General features: G+C 34.1%; 1 protein-coding gene across 3 annotated transcripts in view; it reads right to left on the bottom strand.

The window, feature by feature from the left end:
- FBXL4 (F-box and leucine rich repeat protein 4) overlaps positions 1-18371 on the bottom strand; it is an 85099-nt gene that overhangs the window by 16394 nt on the left and 50334 nt on the right. For all 3 annotated transcript variants that reach the window (XM_037843998.1, XM_037843996.1, XM_037843997.1), the window contains exon 6: positions 14389-14602. In XM_037843998.1, coding sequence (XP_037699926.1) covers positions 14389-14602 — 214 coding nt within the window. The remainder of the gene's footprint in view (positions 1-14388; positions 14603-18371) is intronic.

Below are 18371 nucleotides of genomic sequence, written 5' to 3'. Positions count from 1 at the left end.
CTATTAAAGGTGCAGAGGTCTTGCTCTGCAATCATACTGGATATTGCAGAACCAGGAGACTCGGCTTAGTTCTGGCCATCAGGCTGGGTCATGCCACTTTTCAAAGAGTCAAGCTTTCTAAAATTCATGGTCCATGGTGGAGGTGTGACACAGTTTGTTTCCAGCCTCCCATCAAGTAACAAGGCATACTCTGATTTCCTTCCTTAGTTGGGATTCTTTTAGTAGGTAAATGATAGAACTGAACCCTAAACTCAGGAAATACTAAAGGGAGCACTACAGGGTGATAGAGGACAGGAGTGCATGGTTTGGAACACAATTATGGGAGATGGTAGCACAACAATGTAAGTACACTGAACAAAGGTAACTATGAATACGGTTGAGAGAGGAAGGTGGGGAGCATGTGAGACACCACAAGAAAGGAGGAAAGATAACGACTGGGACTGTGTAACTTGGTGAAATCTAGAGTATTCAACAATTGTGATAAAATGTACAAATATGTTCTTTTACGAGGGAGAACAAGCAAATGTCAACCTTGCAAGTTGTTAAAAATGGGGAGGCATTGGGGGAGGGATGCAATCAGCATAAACTAGAGACTGTAACTAATAGAATCATTGTATTATGCTTCCTTTAATGTAACAAAGGTGATATACCAAGGTGAATGCAGATAAGAGGGGGGGATAGGGGAGGCATGTTAGACACTTGACATTGGTGGTATTGTCTGATTCTTTATTCTACTTTGATTTAAGGTTATTTTTCCTTTTGCTGCTTCCTAGCTGTCTTTTTTTTTCCTCTTTCTTTTGCCTCTCTACCTTCTTTGACTCTCCCTCCTGCCTTGTGGAAGAAATATAGATGCTCTTATATAGATAGTGGTGAAGGTGGTGAACACATAAATGTATGACCATGCAGAAAACCATCTATTATTTACTTGGGATGGAATGTATGGTGAGTGAACAAAACCATATTAAAAAAAAATGGGTTGATGACAAAACCTCGAGGGCAATATACTGAGTGAAATAAGCCAGACACATTAGGACAATTATTGCAGGGTCTCACTGATAGGAACTAATTACAATATGTAAACTCATAGACATGAAATATAAGGTACCAAGATATAGGACGAGGCTTAAGAATGGGGAGTGGTTGCTTAGTATAGCAGAATGTTCAATTAGGATGAACTTAAATGTTTGGAAATGAACAGGGGTGTTGGTAGCAAGATGTGAGAATAACTAACAGCGCCGAATGGTGTGTGAATGAGGTGGAAAGGGGAAGCTCAGAGTCATATATGTCACCAGAAGGAAAGTTGGAAGTCAAAAGATGGAAATGTATAAAACTGAATCCTATGGTGGGCAATGTCCATGATCAACTGTACAAATACTAGAAATCACTTCATGAACCAGAACAAATGTATGACAATACAATTAGAAGTTCATAATAGAGGGGCATATAGGGAAGAACTATATACCTATTACAAACTATATACTACAGTTAGTAGTATTTCAACATTTTTTCATAAACAGTAACAAATGTACTATATCAATACTGGGAGTCAACAATTGAGGGGGGTTGGTTAGGGATAGGGGAGGATTAGAGTTTCCTTTTCTTTTTTTTCTTTTTTCATCTTTCACTTTATTTCTTGTCTGGAGTAATGAAAAGTTTCTAAAATTGAACAAAAATTAAGTGTGATGGATGCACAGCTGTATGAGGGTACCCAGGGGCAAGTGATTGTACACTTTGGATCTTTGGATAATTGTATGGTATCTGAACAATCTCAATAAAAATGAAAAAAAAAAAAGAAATTCAGAAATAAAAATGAAAATTTTTATGAACCTCTAACTTAAGATATCTTTTAGGTTCCCAAATCCACAAATTTTAGTGGTTAGTTCTGTAAAACTCATTCAATAGAAGCCCAATAGTAGTTCTATAAAATTAAAATAGGACTTAAATGTTAGCAGCTTTAATAATGCAAGGCATCAGATTCATTTTCAAATGAGTTTGTAATTTTCAAACAAAGGCCAACCTTATTTAATCACTGTATAAAAGAATTCACCAAGGAGTTACTGAATCCATGCTAATTTTGTCTACAAAATTATCAAACATACTCTAGGTTAATGCTGGCATCTGGTATTGTCTATGTTCATAAAGAAAGAATCCTTTTTATATTCCACCTAAAATCTACCTACTAACCCTGTTTATCAGCTTTAAAACCCAACGAATACTTACTAGTAATAAACTGAACAGCATCTTAGATTCAGTTAAGAAGCATAAATAACTTCTAGGGCCTGGAACCAAACTGGGAGAGTGAATACATAATTAAATGTTCAAGTAGATCCAGCCATTTCAGATAAAATACAAACACAAGGGAGTAAACAACAAAATTTTATAACAGGTTATGAATAAAGAGAAAAGCAAGAGAAAAGCTCAGTGTGAATGGTTTTACTTAATGGAATTAGGCAAAAATAATTCAAAATATGCTTATAGGATCAGGGTCTCGTGACTATCCATTATAACTCAGAAGAGGATTTTAATGGACTAGTCCATAAACACTATGTTCTGCTCCTCCTTCCTTTCACAACTATTCTCCTGTTTAGTGATCTTATTCTCACAAGTGTCCTTACCAAAGTCTCTGAATATTCAGAAGCTACAATGACTACTTCTAAAAAGAATGATTACAACTTCAAATACAATTTTAGTTAGTGAAATGAAGGATAATAGATGTGAAAGTTTGGTGTAAGTAGATACGATGTGCCAGGCAGTTATAAAGAATTATTATTAACGTCTCTACTTATTACAAGGAAATTTATAAAGAGGTAAAGGAAGGCATGAATTCAAATTTTCAGTGATGGCTTCTTTTTAAAGAGATGCTAGCCCTGAACATCATAACCTCCCATCCTCCAAACTTCTACAATGGTAAGCAGAATACTTAATAAGTATGATAAGTGATGTTTATTATACTCTGATCTAACTTTTTAGATTGTCCAGATTTATGGCTCAGTGGAGCTGTATTTATATATATTTGTACATATATTGTTCAATACATTGAGACTCTGTAAAATCAATATTTGCAGTACCTATGTTCACTATTTTATATTAATATAGGTTTATAGTCATTATAACTACTTTACGATTTTTTTGGCTAGTGTTAAAAATTGCTGCTTATCTTTAATAAGGAATGCAACCCTTAATTATAACACTCTATTTTAATACAGAATATAGGATTCCAATTTAGAATTCTCTCTAAACATGATTCCTAGAGAGCATATTGATAAAGCCACATATAAAACAAGTTTATATATTAGAGAAACAGACTACTAAAGTTAATATACGGAGACTAGTGACACCAACACAAACAGATACACTTCCATTTCAAACACATCACAGCAATATCTATAAGTAATAAGATGGGGTCTTATAAAATTATATTTGCTACATGAAAATACACACATTTGCATAGCAAATACCACCACAGATATCCTAAGAACACAATCATTCAATTATTAGAATTTAAAATATGCATACTGTATGTGTGAATCTTTCTTTCCCTAATTTTAATGTTTTTCTTTTCTTTTCTTTTCTTTTTTTGCTCCAGTGTTCCAGTCTAAATAAAATTGTGGAAGGGGAGTACAGAACAAAAAGTTAAAGTATTTTGATAACTATTTAAAGTACTTGAAACTAACTATTGAGAAATTAAGCAATCCTCATTCAGGAATACTTGTATTCAATACTTCAAGGAGATCTGGTATGAATTATCTAGTGAAAATTGTTCTCTTTTATACAGTTCAAATATACAATATGGCATGTTATATACTGATACATAATCACAACTTGGAAATATGATTGTCTTCTAAAAGTTAAATTTTAAGATCAACATTGTGATAGAAAAGTTAAGAATTCTGACTGAACTCTAAAATGAAAAGGTTAAAGATCATAGGGATAATAAAGCTCTTCACACATATCTCGAAGGAAAGAAACCTTAACTGTAGATGTTTTATAGCTACCCTAGACCACAAACTCAGAATTTTATTGATATGATACAAGTTTTAGTAGAAGACCCAGATAATTTGCTGAATTCCAATAACGCATGTCATGCGTGATGCCACAAAATCTAAGCCTAAATATTTACATACATTTGACTTGCCTTGCAGTCTTATTTTAGAATCTGTTCTGTTCTTACCATTGTAGTGGATATTTTCGACAATACAGTTGAATACACCTTTGTTCATGTATGACTAAACTACCATTTTCCATAACAATTCTTGATGAAAGATACCAGAGATCTGCAGTTACAAAAACATGGCAGTTTATATACCAGCTAGACTTGACAGATATTTATTGAATACCTAAAGGAAGAATGTTTCAATCAGAAAGAGGTAAATGTTGGACCGGCATAAAAACATGTAAGAGGAGACAGAGGCATATAGTGGTTGCCACTGTTCATCTAAATGATGTCCACCTAAGACAGTGTTCTTGCCCAAGGACTTTGTCTAACTCGCTCTAAAACACATCTCTCCTTTCTGCGAAGATGGGGGTGTCAACCTGTTCCATTCATACCTTAGCATTTAAGCCTCAGAACTACTTCTCAGTGTTCTAATTCTAAACAAACCAGACAAGTCTTATAATTGTTTATAATTTGGCCTCCCTTGTGCTTTACCAACAGTGCAACACTGTGCTAATAAACCATCTTTGAGGAATGTCTTTTCCAAGCCTATTTCTTAGACCTGGTTTACTAGTTACCAGGATGTGGTTACCACTAGTTACATGAATATGATTTACATGAGTCTGCTCCCAAGAGATGAACACCCCCTCTGACCTGACAAGTCAGACTCCTTGACGCCCTGAATCACAGCCCAATCACTCAGGTCAAACCCCCCATCCCTCAGCCAACACCCTCCCAAAGCCTCATTTTCCCATTGCAACTTCTACAAGGCTAACCAGGATAGAGGAGTATAGACATATCCTTGTCTAGAGACCTATATCAAGAATTTTACAAAAGCTTCTTTGCTTTGTTATATAATGACTAAAAATCTTAATTCTTGATTTTGTTTATGAACAAAAGTAATTACTAGTATCTCATGTTTTATATATTATTTAGCTAAATTAATCTGTGTGAAATAGCCTGCACTTTAGATGACAGTTAGTTAATGACAGTCTGCAATAATCAATTTAGGTAACCAAAGTGGGTTCTTCCTATTTCAATTTCTCTTCTTGGTCTTAATTTATCAGCACTAGCTCTATTAAGTGAGAAGCCATCTCCTTCATTGCCAGACAGTTTGGACTTACAGTCTAACAAGACCAAAAAAAAAAAAAAAAAAAGCCATCCCTGCCTTCTATTTACCAATACACAATGATGTATTTCTTAAATAAGAAAGCAGTAAGGAGACCACTAACATATCTGCATGTCAGAAGGCAAATTCATGGCACTAAATCAAATTATGCTCTTTTCAAGACAGTTTATATAATCTTTTAAAGGAAAGCCAGATACATTCATCAACAGACAAGGTGGTATGCCTTTTTACTTAAATATTCACTCTGCCAAATAAAGTGGCACAAAAATGAAACGGGAGGAGAATGTTGACATCCAACAGAAACAAAGATCAACTACTTTTGTTGTCTTCTAGTTCATGAAGATGAAGGCAGTGGGGTTCTTGAAACTGTCAACACAGCCTAGTAGGCTAAGTAAACAGTTACTGAACCATACTTACAGATTACTGTCATATACTAGTTCCCCACAATACCTAAAATCAGTTTTTTCACTTCTTCAGATTCTTTCAATTTATGCTCTATCATTCTTGAAGTGAGGCAATCAAAACTGGATGCAGGTGTTCCATTTATAACTCCAACTTTAAAAAAACACTCTTGGTTTTCTTGTCTGCTGCTAAGCAACAGAATGACATTCTTACTGAGCTACCTATCATGCCCCATTCCCCCCTCACCAATATATTTTTTTCCAAACAAAGAAAAGGTAAACAAGCTAAAACTTATAACACAAATCCAGACTGTTTTAGTAAATGCCCAGGACTTATCTTAAATATTCCTCATGCAAAATGTTAAGAAGTTATTCTTATTCCATCTGTTACAGAGATATGCCTCTTTAGGGGTAAAGGGGCACAATGCGTTCAACTTATTTTCAAATTGTTCGGAAAAAATTATGCATATAGTAGAGAAATTTGTAAGAAAGTATATGGGAATTCTTTTGCAAGAATTCTTTTCTGTAAGCTTGAAAATTATTTCAAAATAAAAGGGTTTTTAAAAGTATTTTAAAAATCTATTCAATGAGATAAAATTTCATAGCTCTACCCTCATGTATGGCTAAAAAAGTGCTTGTAACCAATGTTTATCATACATAAGAACCTTGTAAATAGAGAAAACACCAAAGGCATTGAACCAAGGTCCTTCCAATCAGTGTCTAACTCTACTGTAATTACTTCCTTGCCACAGATGGTGGCAACTAAGTACAACTTAGAAACCAAGTACAACTAAAGTATTCTTTCCTATCTATTCTAAATTCTCATCTTATGCCTGAAGTGTTATTTATGCAAGCCTAAAATGTCCACCAAATTAAAGTGAAAAAAATATTAGCCTATTAACCAACATACTTCATTAGTTATTCTGGAATCATGCAGTTAACTGAGCCAACATCTCAGTTCCAGGGTCATTTCTTTTAAAAAAGTTTCCCAATAGAAACCATCCTCCAACCAATGTCAAACCTGTGACATTATCAGCATAAATTTGGGCTTATTCTATATGCATCCACATAGTCTCTCTTTTACTGTAGTATTTTGTTCTTCATTCTGCTTATATTTACTGCTCTGCACCTTACTGAAATTCAACAAATATAGACCATGGGCTCTTGCAAATAACAATTAGCTTATTTGCTGATTTATTTACTTTTGGCTGATGTAATAAGAATACATTTTGTAATTTCTCTGATGAAACAATTTTTTATTGCAATTCTAAACTCATATAATGTAAGAAAAAGAACTCATAAAATAAATTAATAAATAAATTTACTATAGTTTATTTTACTATCTTTTGTGGCTAAAAATCCTGATCAAGTATAGTACAAGTATTTTCTTACAAGCTTTTCAAGTTGCAGATCCACCCATCCATCTACTTAGTAAATGTGATTATTTTGTATAGAGACAAACTTATCTCACGCTTTCTTACATTTCTAAAAATGAGAAACTGAATTGGTAAGAAGTAGCTTTTGTTCATTCATCCAGAACAAATGTACTGAATACCTACTAAGTAGCAGACCCTGTGCTCAGTACACTAGCTGTAAAGAAGTAAACTGGCAAACAGTTACTGCCATTATGGAACACACAATTTAGGAATGAATACTTCTTTTACCAAAAACAAACTATAAGGGTGAAAGAGATAATTCAGCCTAAATCTCTCTCAGCACATGTGGAAAATGTCTTCTATTTAGGAAGATCTGTAAGAATACTTCATAAAGATGGGAGCAATTCTAGAGGACTTGCTAGTAAATCTACACTACAGCATCCACATTTACATAAGCCTAATCGATTTTCTAAAGTGTGTGTGGGTTTTTTGTTTTTGTTTGTTTTACATTTATGACCTAATTTGGTCCCCTCAAGGACATCTGTGATAGCGTAAATTCCTTTAATAGACAGATAAACCTTCCAAGTAGTACAAGTGACTTACCCAAACACATAGGCTTTTCAGTGGCAAAGCTAGGATAAGGATTGGCTATTTATTACTTGGGTATATGATGCAGACTAATTAACAAACTAATTATCTTCCCAATTTTTAAATTGCCAAAAAATATATCAAACAGACACTCTAAGCTTACTGCTAAGTAGTTTTTTGTGTTTTTTTTTTTTACCTTGGTATATCACTTTTGTTACATTAAAGGAAGCATAATACAATGATTCTATTAGTTACAGTCTCTAGTTTATGTTGATTGCATCCCTCCCCCAATGCCTCCCCATTTTTAACACCTTGAAAGGTTAACATTTGCTTGTTCTTCCTTGTAAAATAACATATTTGTACATTTTATCACAATTGTTAAACACTCTAGATTTCACCAAGTTACAAAGTCCCAGTCTTTATCCTTCCTCCTTTCTTCTGGTGTCTCACATGCTCCCAACCTTCCTCGCTCAACAGTATTCATAGTTATCTTTGTTCAGTGTACTTTCATTGCTGTGCTACCATCTCCCAAAACTGTGTTCCAAACCACACACTCCTGTCTTCTATCACTCTGTAGTGCCCCCTTTAGTATTTCCTGTAGGGCGGGTGTCTTGTTCACAAAGTCTTTCATTGTCTGTTTGTCAGAAAATATTTTGAGCTCTCCCTCATATTTGAAGGACAGCCGTGCTGGATATAGGATTCTTGGTTGGCAGTTTTTCTCTTTCAGTTTCTTAAATATATCATACCACTTCCTTCTTGCCTCCATGGTTTCTGCTGAGAGAGCCACACATAGTCTTATTAAGCTTCCTTTGTATGTAATGGATTGCTTTTCTCTTGCTGCTTTCAGGATTCTCTCTCTGTCTTTGACATTTCATAATCTGACTATTAAGTGTCTTGGCGTAGGCCTATTCAGATCTCTTCTGTTTGGAGTACGCTGCGCTTCTTGAATCTGTAATTTTATGTCTTTCATAAGAGATGGAAAATTTTCATGAATTATTTCCTCTATTATTGCTTCTGCCCCTTTTCCCTTCTCTTCTCCTTCTGGGACACCAATGATATGTACATTATTGTACTTTGTTTCATCCTTGAGTTCCCAGAGACGTTGCTCATATTTTTTCATTCTTTTCTCCATCTGCTCCTTTGCGTGTAGGCTTTCAGGTGTTTTGTTCGCCAGTTCCTGAGTGTTTTCTTCTGCCTCTTGAGATCTGCTGTTGTATGTTTCCATTGTGTCTTTCATCTCTTGTGTTATGCCTTTCATTTCCATAGATTCTACTAGTTGTTTTTTTGAACTTTTGATTTCTGCCGTATACATGTCCAGTGCTTCCTTTACAGCCTCTATCTCTTTTGCAATATCTTCTCTAAACTTTTTGAATTGATTTAGCATTAGTTGTTTAAATTCCTGTATCTCAGTTGAAGTGTACGTTTGTTCCTTTGACTGGACCATAACTTTGTTTTTCTTAGTGTAGGTTGTAATTTTCTGTTGTCTAGGCATGGTTTCCTTGTTTCTGCTAAGTAGTTTTAATCATAGCTAAAGACTACCTGCCACTCAACAAGATGCTATGTCGCATTTTCTTACTCTAGGATGTTTACCATAATATTAGTTAAAGCAATGGAATTGGGGTATATGATACAGACTAATTAACAAACTAATTAGCTTCCCAGTTTTTAAATTACCAAAAATGTGTCAATGTATAAGGCAATTCTGGTTCTGCCACAGTTTCATTTTCCTAGGTTTGCTTTTTCATTAAGTTTTCCCCAATTTTGGTACTGAAACCAGGTTTCCAGTATCCTCTAAAGTTTTATTAACTATGCACACAGATGTAAACAGTCCTTTAAAGTGACATAAATGTGCTATGTTTATTAATGTAAATTATATAAGGCATATAAAATATAACTCTATTATACCATAAATTTGACCTATCTGAAGTTACTATGTAATAACAGAGTAAATATCTTGTAGTACTAATTTTTCTGCTTGCTTTAGTATTTTGTAGGGTTTAGATAAGTAGGGTAAATGGCATTGGAAAATCTGTATTCCTTTTAAAATTAAAAAAAAAAAAAACTCTCCTAGGAAGTTCAAATCTGTATCTTCTTTCTTATGTATTTCCTTAGAACAAGCAGAGGCAGTTGAAGTCAATTGCTGCTCATTCTTTTCAAATCAGGCAGAGTGTATAAGATTTGAACGTACTGTCAATGATTAGTTGGAAGGTTTAAAGACAGGCTAGGCTGCTAAATCTTACTTAACCTTACTCTTATTCTTTTTTTTTTTTTTTTTTTTTGCTGTCATCTCCCAACATCAAGTGCAAGACTGAAAGGATGTGTGTATGGGAGGGAGAGGGAGGAAGGGAACGGCATAATGCTTTAAGTGACAAGGGAAGTCTTTTCAAGACTGATATGAATACCAGTGCTATAGCTTCTGCTTATTTAAACAGAAACAAAAACACCAGCTGATTGTGTTGCTTTCTCCCTTTTTTCTCTCTGAGTTACTTACTAGCCAAGTGGAGGTCTGATGTAAATACCAAGAAAGAGGAGGTAATTGAAGTAAGTAATATACAGGTGGAGGGCACTGAATACACAGAGCTAGGAAGTATTAAAAGCAAAAATTGCCTGGGTAAATTTTCTCAGTTTGAATTTTGCCATTTACATCACTAAAATGACATCACTTTTATTTTATTATGTTCAGGAAAGATCAATGAAAATCTATTTTATAAATTTTTCTACATATTCAATGTCAGAAAAATTGTATGGAATAAATTTATAAGAGGTTTTTATGGTATTTTAACAGACAGGTTAATAAAAACAAACTTTAATAGAAAGTAACATAGGTTAAAATCTAATTTTTATTTAATGTGTTTGTGTGTGTATAATGATTTTACATCTATATTTATGTAACTGAGGGAAGTTAGTATCTAGACTTAAATACATATGTACAGATCTCTACTCTTGAGATACAAAATCTTCTCAATCTTTATAAATCATGCTTTTTTGAATATAGTCGTATTCTATCAGTCTCTTGAGGTGAATTGAAGAAAACTGTAGACTACTTAATGATTTTCTAATACTCATATCATGTTAATATGTAACATTTCAAAAGCACCCTCTGGAACATATTTTCACAAATCTTCCCAGAAGTAAGATACCAGTAAGTTAATATAATTTCTTGGTCTTTATCCTATTTTTCTTCCCAAAGGCTCTTTTAATAACTAAGCATGCTATATTTCTTCCTGCATTTAAACTTAATCAGATAATTTTGAAGTAAGCCATAATCTTGATCAGAGGGTCTCAGACTTTATGGTATATGGGCCAATAAAATAGTAAACATACCAGTAAAAATCCAGTATGGTAAAATTTCAAAATGGACAATCCTTACCAAGAAAAGCTGCTGATAATCTTACACCCTCACAAAAGGTGGGTCATTTCACTATAGGTCAATGAAAACATGGACTAAACACTATCTTCAAACTGGCACTCTGAGACAATGGCCAACTCATTTTACAAATAAACTAGGAATTTGAGACATTACGTGTCTTACCTTATATCCCTAAGCTTATCATTGGAATCCCAGAACTAGAATCAAAGTCTTCTTTACAACACACCAGGTCACCTGTTAAACTCTAGCTAGATATTTCACCCCAAAGCAGGACTACTGCATTAAATAGACACTTTTATGTTCATATACTTTCAGGCTTCTATAGATTAGAAAAAAAGATACATGCTAGAAAAAGGTGTCTACTCTTTCCTACCAAAAAAAAAAAAAAAAAAAAAAAAAGTATGGGCTCAAGTGGTTATAGATAAAGTCTACCTAAAAGATAATCTCTATTTATTCCAATTATTCCACCTGAAGAAAAAGATGGAAAGTTCCCCAATTCATTTTGCTAAGCTGTCATAACCATAGCCCCAAACCTGATCAAGTAGCGTGCAAATGAAAACTGTAGCTCAATCTTGCTTAAGAAATGGATGTAAAAATATTTATAAGCATGAACCCTTATACAGTACTTAATATGTACCAGGAAGTACTGTAGACACTTTACATTTAATCTTCAAAACAATAATTTGAAATACATACTTTTATTATTCCCATCTTATAGACTGGAAAACTGAAGCACAGGGGCATTAAGAAACTTCCTCAAGGTAACACAAATGGTAAGTGGTATAGCTAGACTTCAAACTCAGGCAATTTTGTCCCAAAATACTAGGTTATCAAACCTAGCTATGTATTAAATTAAAAACATGTCATGATAAAGTAGGGATTGTCCCAGGAATGCAAAGACTGTTCAACATAAGTCATTATATTCATAAATAGAAGGAAAAAAGGTGAGTGTAGAGACTTTAAAACAATAAAAGATAATGCACATTTTGGATAAAACATTCTTAATCAAATAAACAAAAGATTACTTATCAGAAAGCAACAGCAAACATTACATTAAAATTATAAGCTTCATGAAGAACTATCTGTTTAGTTCACTACTGAAGTTCCAGTGCCTACAAAAGAGCATGGCAAAATAAATACTCAAATATTCACAAAAATATTAAAAAAGTAAAAATAAAACATTAAAGCTTTCCCACTATATTAGGAACAAAACTAGTATGCCTGCTATGCCTCTGTTTTTCCACATTATTGAAGTTCTTCCTAATGCAGTAACACTATAAATATTGGAAAAGAAAGAAAAAATAGATTAATATCCAGAGTATATAATTGTATGATTACTTTATGAAATTCCAATAGATATAAGCAAAGAAGCATTAGAATTATAAGAATTTAGTAAGGTTAGTAGGTACAAGATAAATATATACAAAACAACCAAATTTTCCTTTATACTAAAAATAACCTGTTAAAATTTAATGGAAGAGAAAACAGTGAGACTAAAATACAAGGAATAAATTTAACCAGTAAGCTGTAAGACCTATATGAAGAAAACTATAACATTTTCTTGGATGTAAAACAAGACCTACATGAACAGATGGGGACATTTACTTAGACAGCAAAATGAAAAATAATGAATTTGCTTCTAATAAAATCCCAATGGTATAATTTTGAGAAACTGGACACTGTGTTGAAAGACACATCTGGAAGAATAAACATACAAGATTTACAAGAAATACTTAAAAGAATAAATAGTGAAGGAAGACTTCTCCTATCAGATAGTAAAACATACTACAAAACTGCCATGATGATGATAATGATGCTATCATTGCCACTAATTCTACTATTACTATTATTATATAGCACCTGACATTTATTGAGAGTTTATGTTCCAGGCACTTTCTAAACACTTTACATGTAATTTAATCCTTACGGTAACCCTATGAGATCTGTATTTTCATTATCTCCATTTTAGAGATGAGTAAATTGAGATACTAAGAGGTGGAGAACCTTGACCAAGGTAATAAACAAAATTGGCAAAGTTTCACTAGAGCAGGAAAGTAACTGGTATATAACTTTGGAAAAATAATTTGCTTAACTTTATTCATCCATTAACAAGTATTTATTGAATGGCCAATCTTTAGCAAATACTATCTTTAGATGCTGGGAACATGGCATTGAAAAAGACATACAAGGCTCCTACCATTGTGAAACTTACATTCTAGTGTGGGGTGACAGACAATAAGCAAGGAAACAAACAGGCAAGATAATTTCAGAGAATGATAAGGATGTTAAAAAGGAAGCAAATTTGGGTGATGTGAAAAGAAACAAACTAGAAGGGGGACAACTTTTTATCCAGTTCAAGAAGCCATCTCTGAAAAAAAAATTTTAAGTTAGCTGAATATTGAGACGAGGATAGTACAATTACCTATTCCAGCCAGGCAGAACAAGTGCAAAAGCCTTGAGTTGGTTCCAAATCAGAATGTTCAAGGATTAAAAAGAAGATAAACATTCTTGGAGTAAAAGAGCAAGTGTATGACAGAAAGTGGGTACTTATTACAACGGCCCCAGCACAAATGATCTACTACCGCCCCCCCCCCCCGCCAAAAAAAAGCATATATATATCCTTTGACCCAACAACACCACTTCTGGGAGACTCTCTCCTACAGCAATAACAACATGTATATGTAAAGCTATAAGCAGAAGAATTATTGCTAGGTAGTTTGTAAAAGGAAAATTACTAGAAAAACCTAAATGTTGATTATTTGGGGAATGGTTCAATGGATTATGGCATAACATATGAAAGTATACTACATAACCACGGAAATGAGTCAGGTACTATATGTACTGACCTGGAAAGATGTGCTAGAGATACCATGTGGAAAATACAAGTAGACCAGTATAAAAGTATATGGCATGAGTCCATTTTTCCATAATAAGACTCCCTGAACTATGGTATGAGATTAGAAATTTTAATGCTTAATTCTGGTCCTAGATAAATTCCACTCTGCTTCCTCCCCCTCCAACCAAATGTCTTCTTGTATACTACCTTCCTACCTCTTTCTCTAATTCAGTCCCTGTCAGGATTTCTGCTCACCTCAGCTCACTGCTTGTTTCTTTACCTGGGAACATGAACAGCATCAAAAAAAATTTTAAGAGGACACAGAAAAACACTTTCTTATATTTTGAAAAAACAAATATAATATACACTAAATAACTTTGAAATGACTGAGTCAGCTCGAATGCTTTTAGAGTATTCAGATGGCATCAGAAACTTAATCTATTTAAAAATCAGAAATCACACAATGAGCAATTAAAGACAACAAAGTTTTTAGTTGGCTATTGTATTAGCAAAGATGTAAATTAGTTATTCCTACCTCTACTTTTGTTCGATAGAGAACTAGTCGTTTAAGGCCACATAATTTGGCAATGTGGTTGAAAGCTTGAGGTGGTAGTTTATCACAGGATGAGAGATTTAAGTCCTGCAGATCTGGACACATTTCAGATATAACCTCCAGGCAAGTTTCATTAAGGAAGTGGCTGCAAGATAATTCAAGGCGTACTAACTCAGATCCACAAACCTTCAGGAATCTGTAAAAAACAAATGTTCTGTGTGAATTTATTTAAAGTTAAAAGATATTTTTGCAAGAACTTTGGGATTATATCAATTCTAAGCAGACACTCTTAGAAGAATGGATTTCCATTAGGGAAAATGTTAAACTTGCTTTGCGTAAATTCTCATTCATTGCGTAGTGAAATATGCATGGTTAGGCTAAAATAAATTAACCTGACAAGAAAAACTAAGTGGATTTACATATTTTACGTAGTCAACTAATACTAAATGGAAATTTAAGAAAGCAGAGGGTGTATTTCTCCTACTTACCTGTAACTCACATCTGAATTGGTAAAGCCAAAAAAACAAAACAAAATTCTAAAGTCATGGAAGATATTCCCCCCCCTTTAACAGTATCCATCCAGTACTGGATAATCTATTTTGAACATTACACACAATTGACAGCTTTAAATTAAGCAACCCCAAAACAAATCAGACCATGCTTCACTCAGAAAACTTCTCTGTTGGTTTAACTGCACTGTTGTGATATATTCCTTGTAACTGTTACTATTTAGCAGCTTGGACTGCCTGCTGTTGAAATTATTACAAGATATTCAATTACAGCTCACATGAAATACATAGAAATAATCCAAGGCTGAGCACACAAAAATCCTTATCAGATTAGGGATCACAATATTGATTTGTGTTATATTACAGATGAGGATAAAAACATTCCGGCCCATAATCATCACCTGGAAAATAATCTAAAAGTAAACCTGAGTCTAGGAGTATTTGAGCCCATGAAACTTTATCGACTGAGCAGACTGAACTCTTAAGCAGTGAACCAATTATCCCTGTCCAGTTCTCTCCTGACATTTTCTGACCTACCAGTGCACATTAGTAATGTATTATTAGTTTGTTTATGCCACATCTTTTTCCTAAATGATTTAATGAGCTTACAAATCCACATATAAGATAAAATCGACTAAACCAGATCCCTTATATAAATAAAGGAAGTAATACTAGTAGTCTAAAGATACATATTTACTCCTTTTCCATTACTTCCTAGCATGTGACCTTAGAAAAGGCATTTACCCAAGACTCAGTGTTTCCTCGGCTATAAAAAGTAGACTTCTTGTATATAACAGCCTTTACCACATCTCTCTGTGGTTTTGAATATCAAATAAGATGTGAAAGAAGGATGTAAAGGTTAAAGCATTCCATAAACATTAAAATAAAAGTTAAATCTTTGAAGACTCACATTCACACAACAACAAAATTCAGTTGCTACCTATTGTATTTTAAATATTGCAAATAATCTGGTAGCCCACACATCTCATTTACACAACACCCATTCATTCTTAACCTACTGCAATTTGTTCTGCTCTCCTTAAATTCACTATTTCCTTTTAAATGTCAAACTCAATAGTCACTTTTCTCAGTGCTTCTACTACTTGACTTACTTGCGGCATTTCACACCTTCCCACCACTGGACTCTCTCTTGGATCTCTTTCTACCTGTCTCACTATTGTTTCCTTTGCTGGACGTATGAGCAAAATTGGAGTCCACATCAAACAAGTTTACTCAGTCACTCATTCACTCATTCATTCAGCAAATCATCACTGAGCTCTGACTATAATCTGGGCATTACTCTAGGGAGACAGCAGCGGAAAAAACAGACAAAATCCCTGCTCTCATGGAGCCTGCTTACATTCTGATAGAAAAGATAAACAAATAAATGAGTAAAATAAACAGTATGTTAGAGCGTAAAAAGTGCCAAGGAGAAAAAAAAAAAGCAGGGAAGGGGAACAGTAAGTGGTGAGAGTGGACAATGTGGTCAGAAAAGTATCACTCAGCAGATGAGTGAAGAGTGTGAAGGAAGTGAGAGGTCAGTGAAGCAGACTTCTAGAGGAAGAACGTTCCAGGCAAAGGGAAGGGTAAGTGCAAGGGCTCTAGGACAGGATAACAGGTCAAGAGAGGACAGTAAGGAGGCCAAAGCAGGAGGTACAAAGTGAGGGGGAGATGAGAAAATCAGAGATGTGAGGGGGACAATTCATACAGTGTGTGTCAAAATTTGGTTTTTATCTTTGAGGGACATGTTATTCCCAATCACCAGAGGGATTTGAGCAAGAAGTGACAGTACCTAGCTTGTGGTTTAACACGATCACTCTGGTTTCTGGGTGGAAAATAAACTGAAGAGGAACAGGGGTGAAAACGGGGTCCATGAAGACGCCACTGCAATAATTAGGGAAGAGAGGATGGAGCAGTGGATCCAGATGGTACCAGCGGATGTGAAGATAAGCAGACTCTGGATCTATTTCCAAGGCAGGCAAGCGTATGCACGCTTATGATACATCTTCCATAAAATGAACTGAACTCTGGCATCATCTATTTTCCAACCATTATTTTTCTCTTAACCACGTTTTCCTTCTTGACTAATTTTTTATAATGGTTTTATAAGCTGTCTCAAATCATTTGGCAACTGAAACATTCTTGTATCCAATACTTAGCACAATGTCAGACACACAACAAACATTTGATGCGAATTTGTTGAATGAACCTTCCAATTACTAAAATTTACTTGATGAATTTAATTTTCCTTTATTCTTGAACAGACTAAATTCCAGTGATCCAGGATATTACTCCCCCGAGAAGGTCAACTATTCCCAAGAAATATGACAAAATTCACATTTTTACCTTAATTTGAGTATACACAGTAAGTAGGTTTAAGCAGTAGGAAGTTCTTCATTATTCATAAGCTGGCAATACAGAAATGGACATAGGGTTTTAGATAATTAAAAGACTATTCTATTTTGGTTTGCTAATTCTAAAATAATTTGCATATTATAAAAGTTAAATAAGTATATCAACTCTCTTAGAATTAACATCTCTAGGCCTTATCTCTTTAAGGCCTTTATTATATGGCAAAACACTTTGTTCTACATTTCTTTTCCATATTTTTTGATTTAATAATGCCTTGCTTGTCATCCCTTTTTTCTTTTGATCTCTTTATTGAACTTCTCCCTGCCAAAGGGTTTATGGAGTGACAGCAAGTCAGTCACCAGAAAGCCAACTGTTAATAGACAGTAGAAAACTTCCCAAGTTGATGTAATGAATATTAGAATTTGAAAGCACAATTAAGACAATGATCATGCCTATATTATCTCTCTGACTCTCTTTCAGCATTCTTATACTGAATATTTCTACTCTGAACAAATTATTTGGTCATATTTCCATATTATCTCTACCTAAACTTACAACATCTATACTACCTACCTTTTCAAAATATCTCCATCCCAAGACAGTTGAAGTAGCAGCAAAGTCAATTAGCTGGACTCAATTCTTGCTTCTTTCTTAAATGCTTTCATATCAGTTTTTTTTTTTAATGCATAGTGTGTATGTGTATATGTGTGTGTGTGTGTGTGTGTGTGTGTTTTGGTCTTGGTCAGCTATATATTCATCTCAACTGTGATACCAGTCACTTGAATGGAGAACTACAGCTTCTTTATTTCCTGCAGCCTATTCATTCCATGTCCTGAATTCTCATAAAGTATTTGATATTGAGGGTTTATGAGAAGACCTAAGTTCAGATAAACAATCCCAAACTAGGTCTCCTGCTATGAGAAAAGGAGTCTCTGGAGAGAGAAATAAATTGCTTATCCTTATGAGGTGAATTAATTTGTCCAGAGTAATACAAGTACATAAGAAGTAATTTACTAAATGGTAACCTGCATCCTAAAATAATTAACATCACATGAATGAATGATTTAATCTTAGTTTACTCATCAGAAAATAAAAGGCACTAAT

This window comes from Choloepus didactylus, chromosome 7 (assembly GCF_015220235.1).
Source record: "Choloepus didactylus isolate mChoDid1 chromosome 7, mChoDid1.pri, whole genome shotgun sequence".
Taxonomy (NCBI): domain Eukaryota; kingdom Metazoa; phylum Chordata; class Mammalia; order Pilosa; family Megalonychidae; genus Choloepus; species Choloepus didactylus.
Note: the sequence above shows the minus strand (reverse complement) of the source record. Positions and strands in the feature narration are given on the sequence as shown.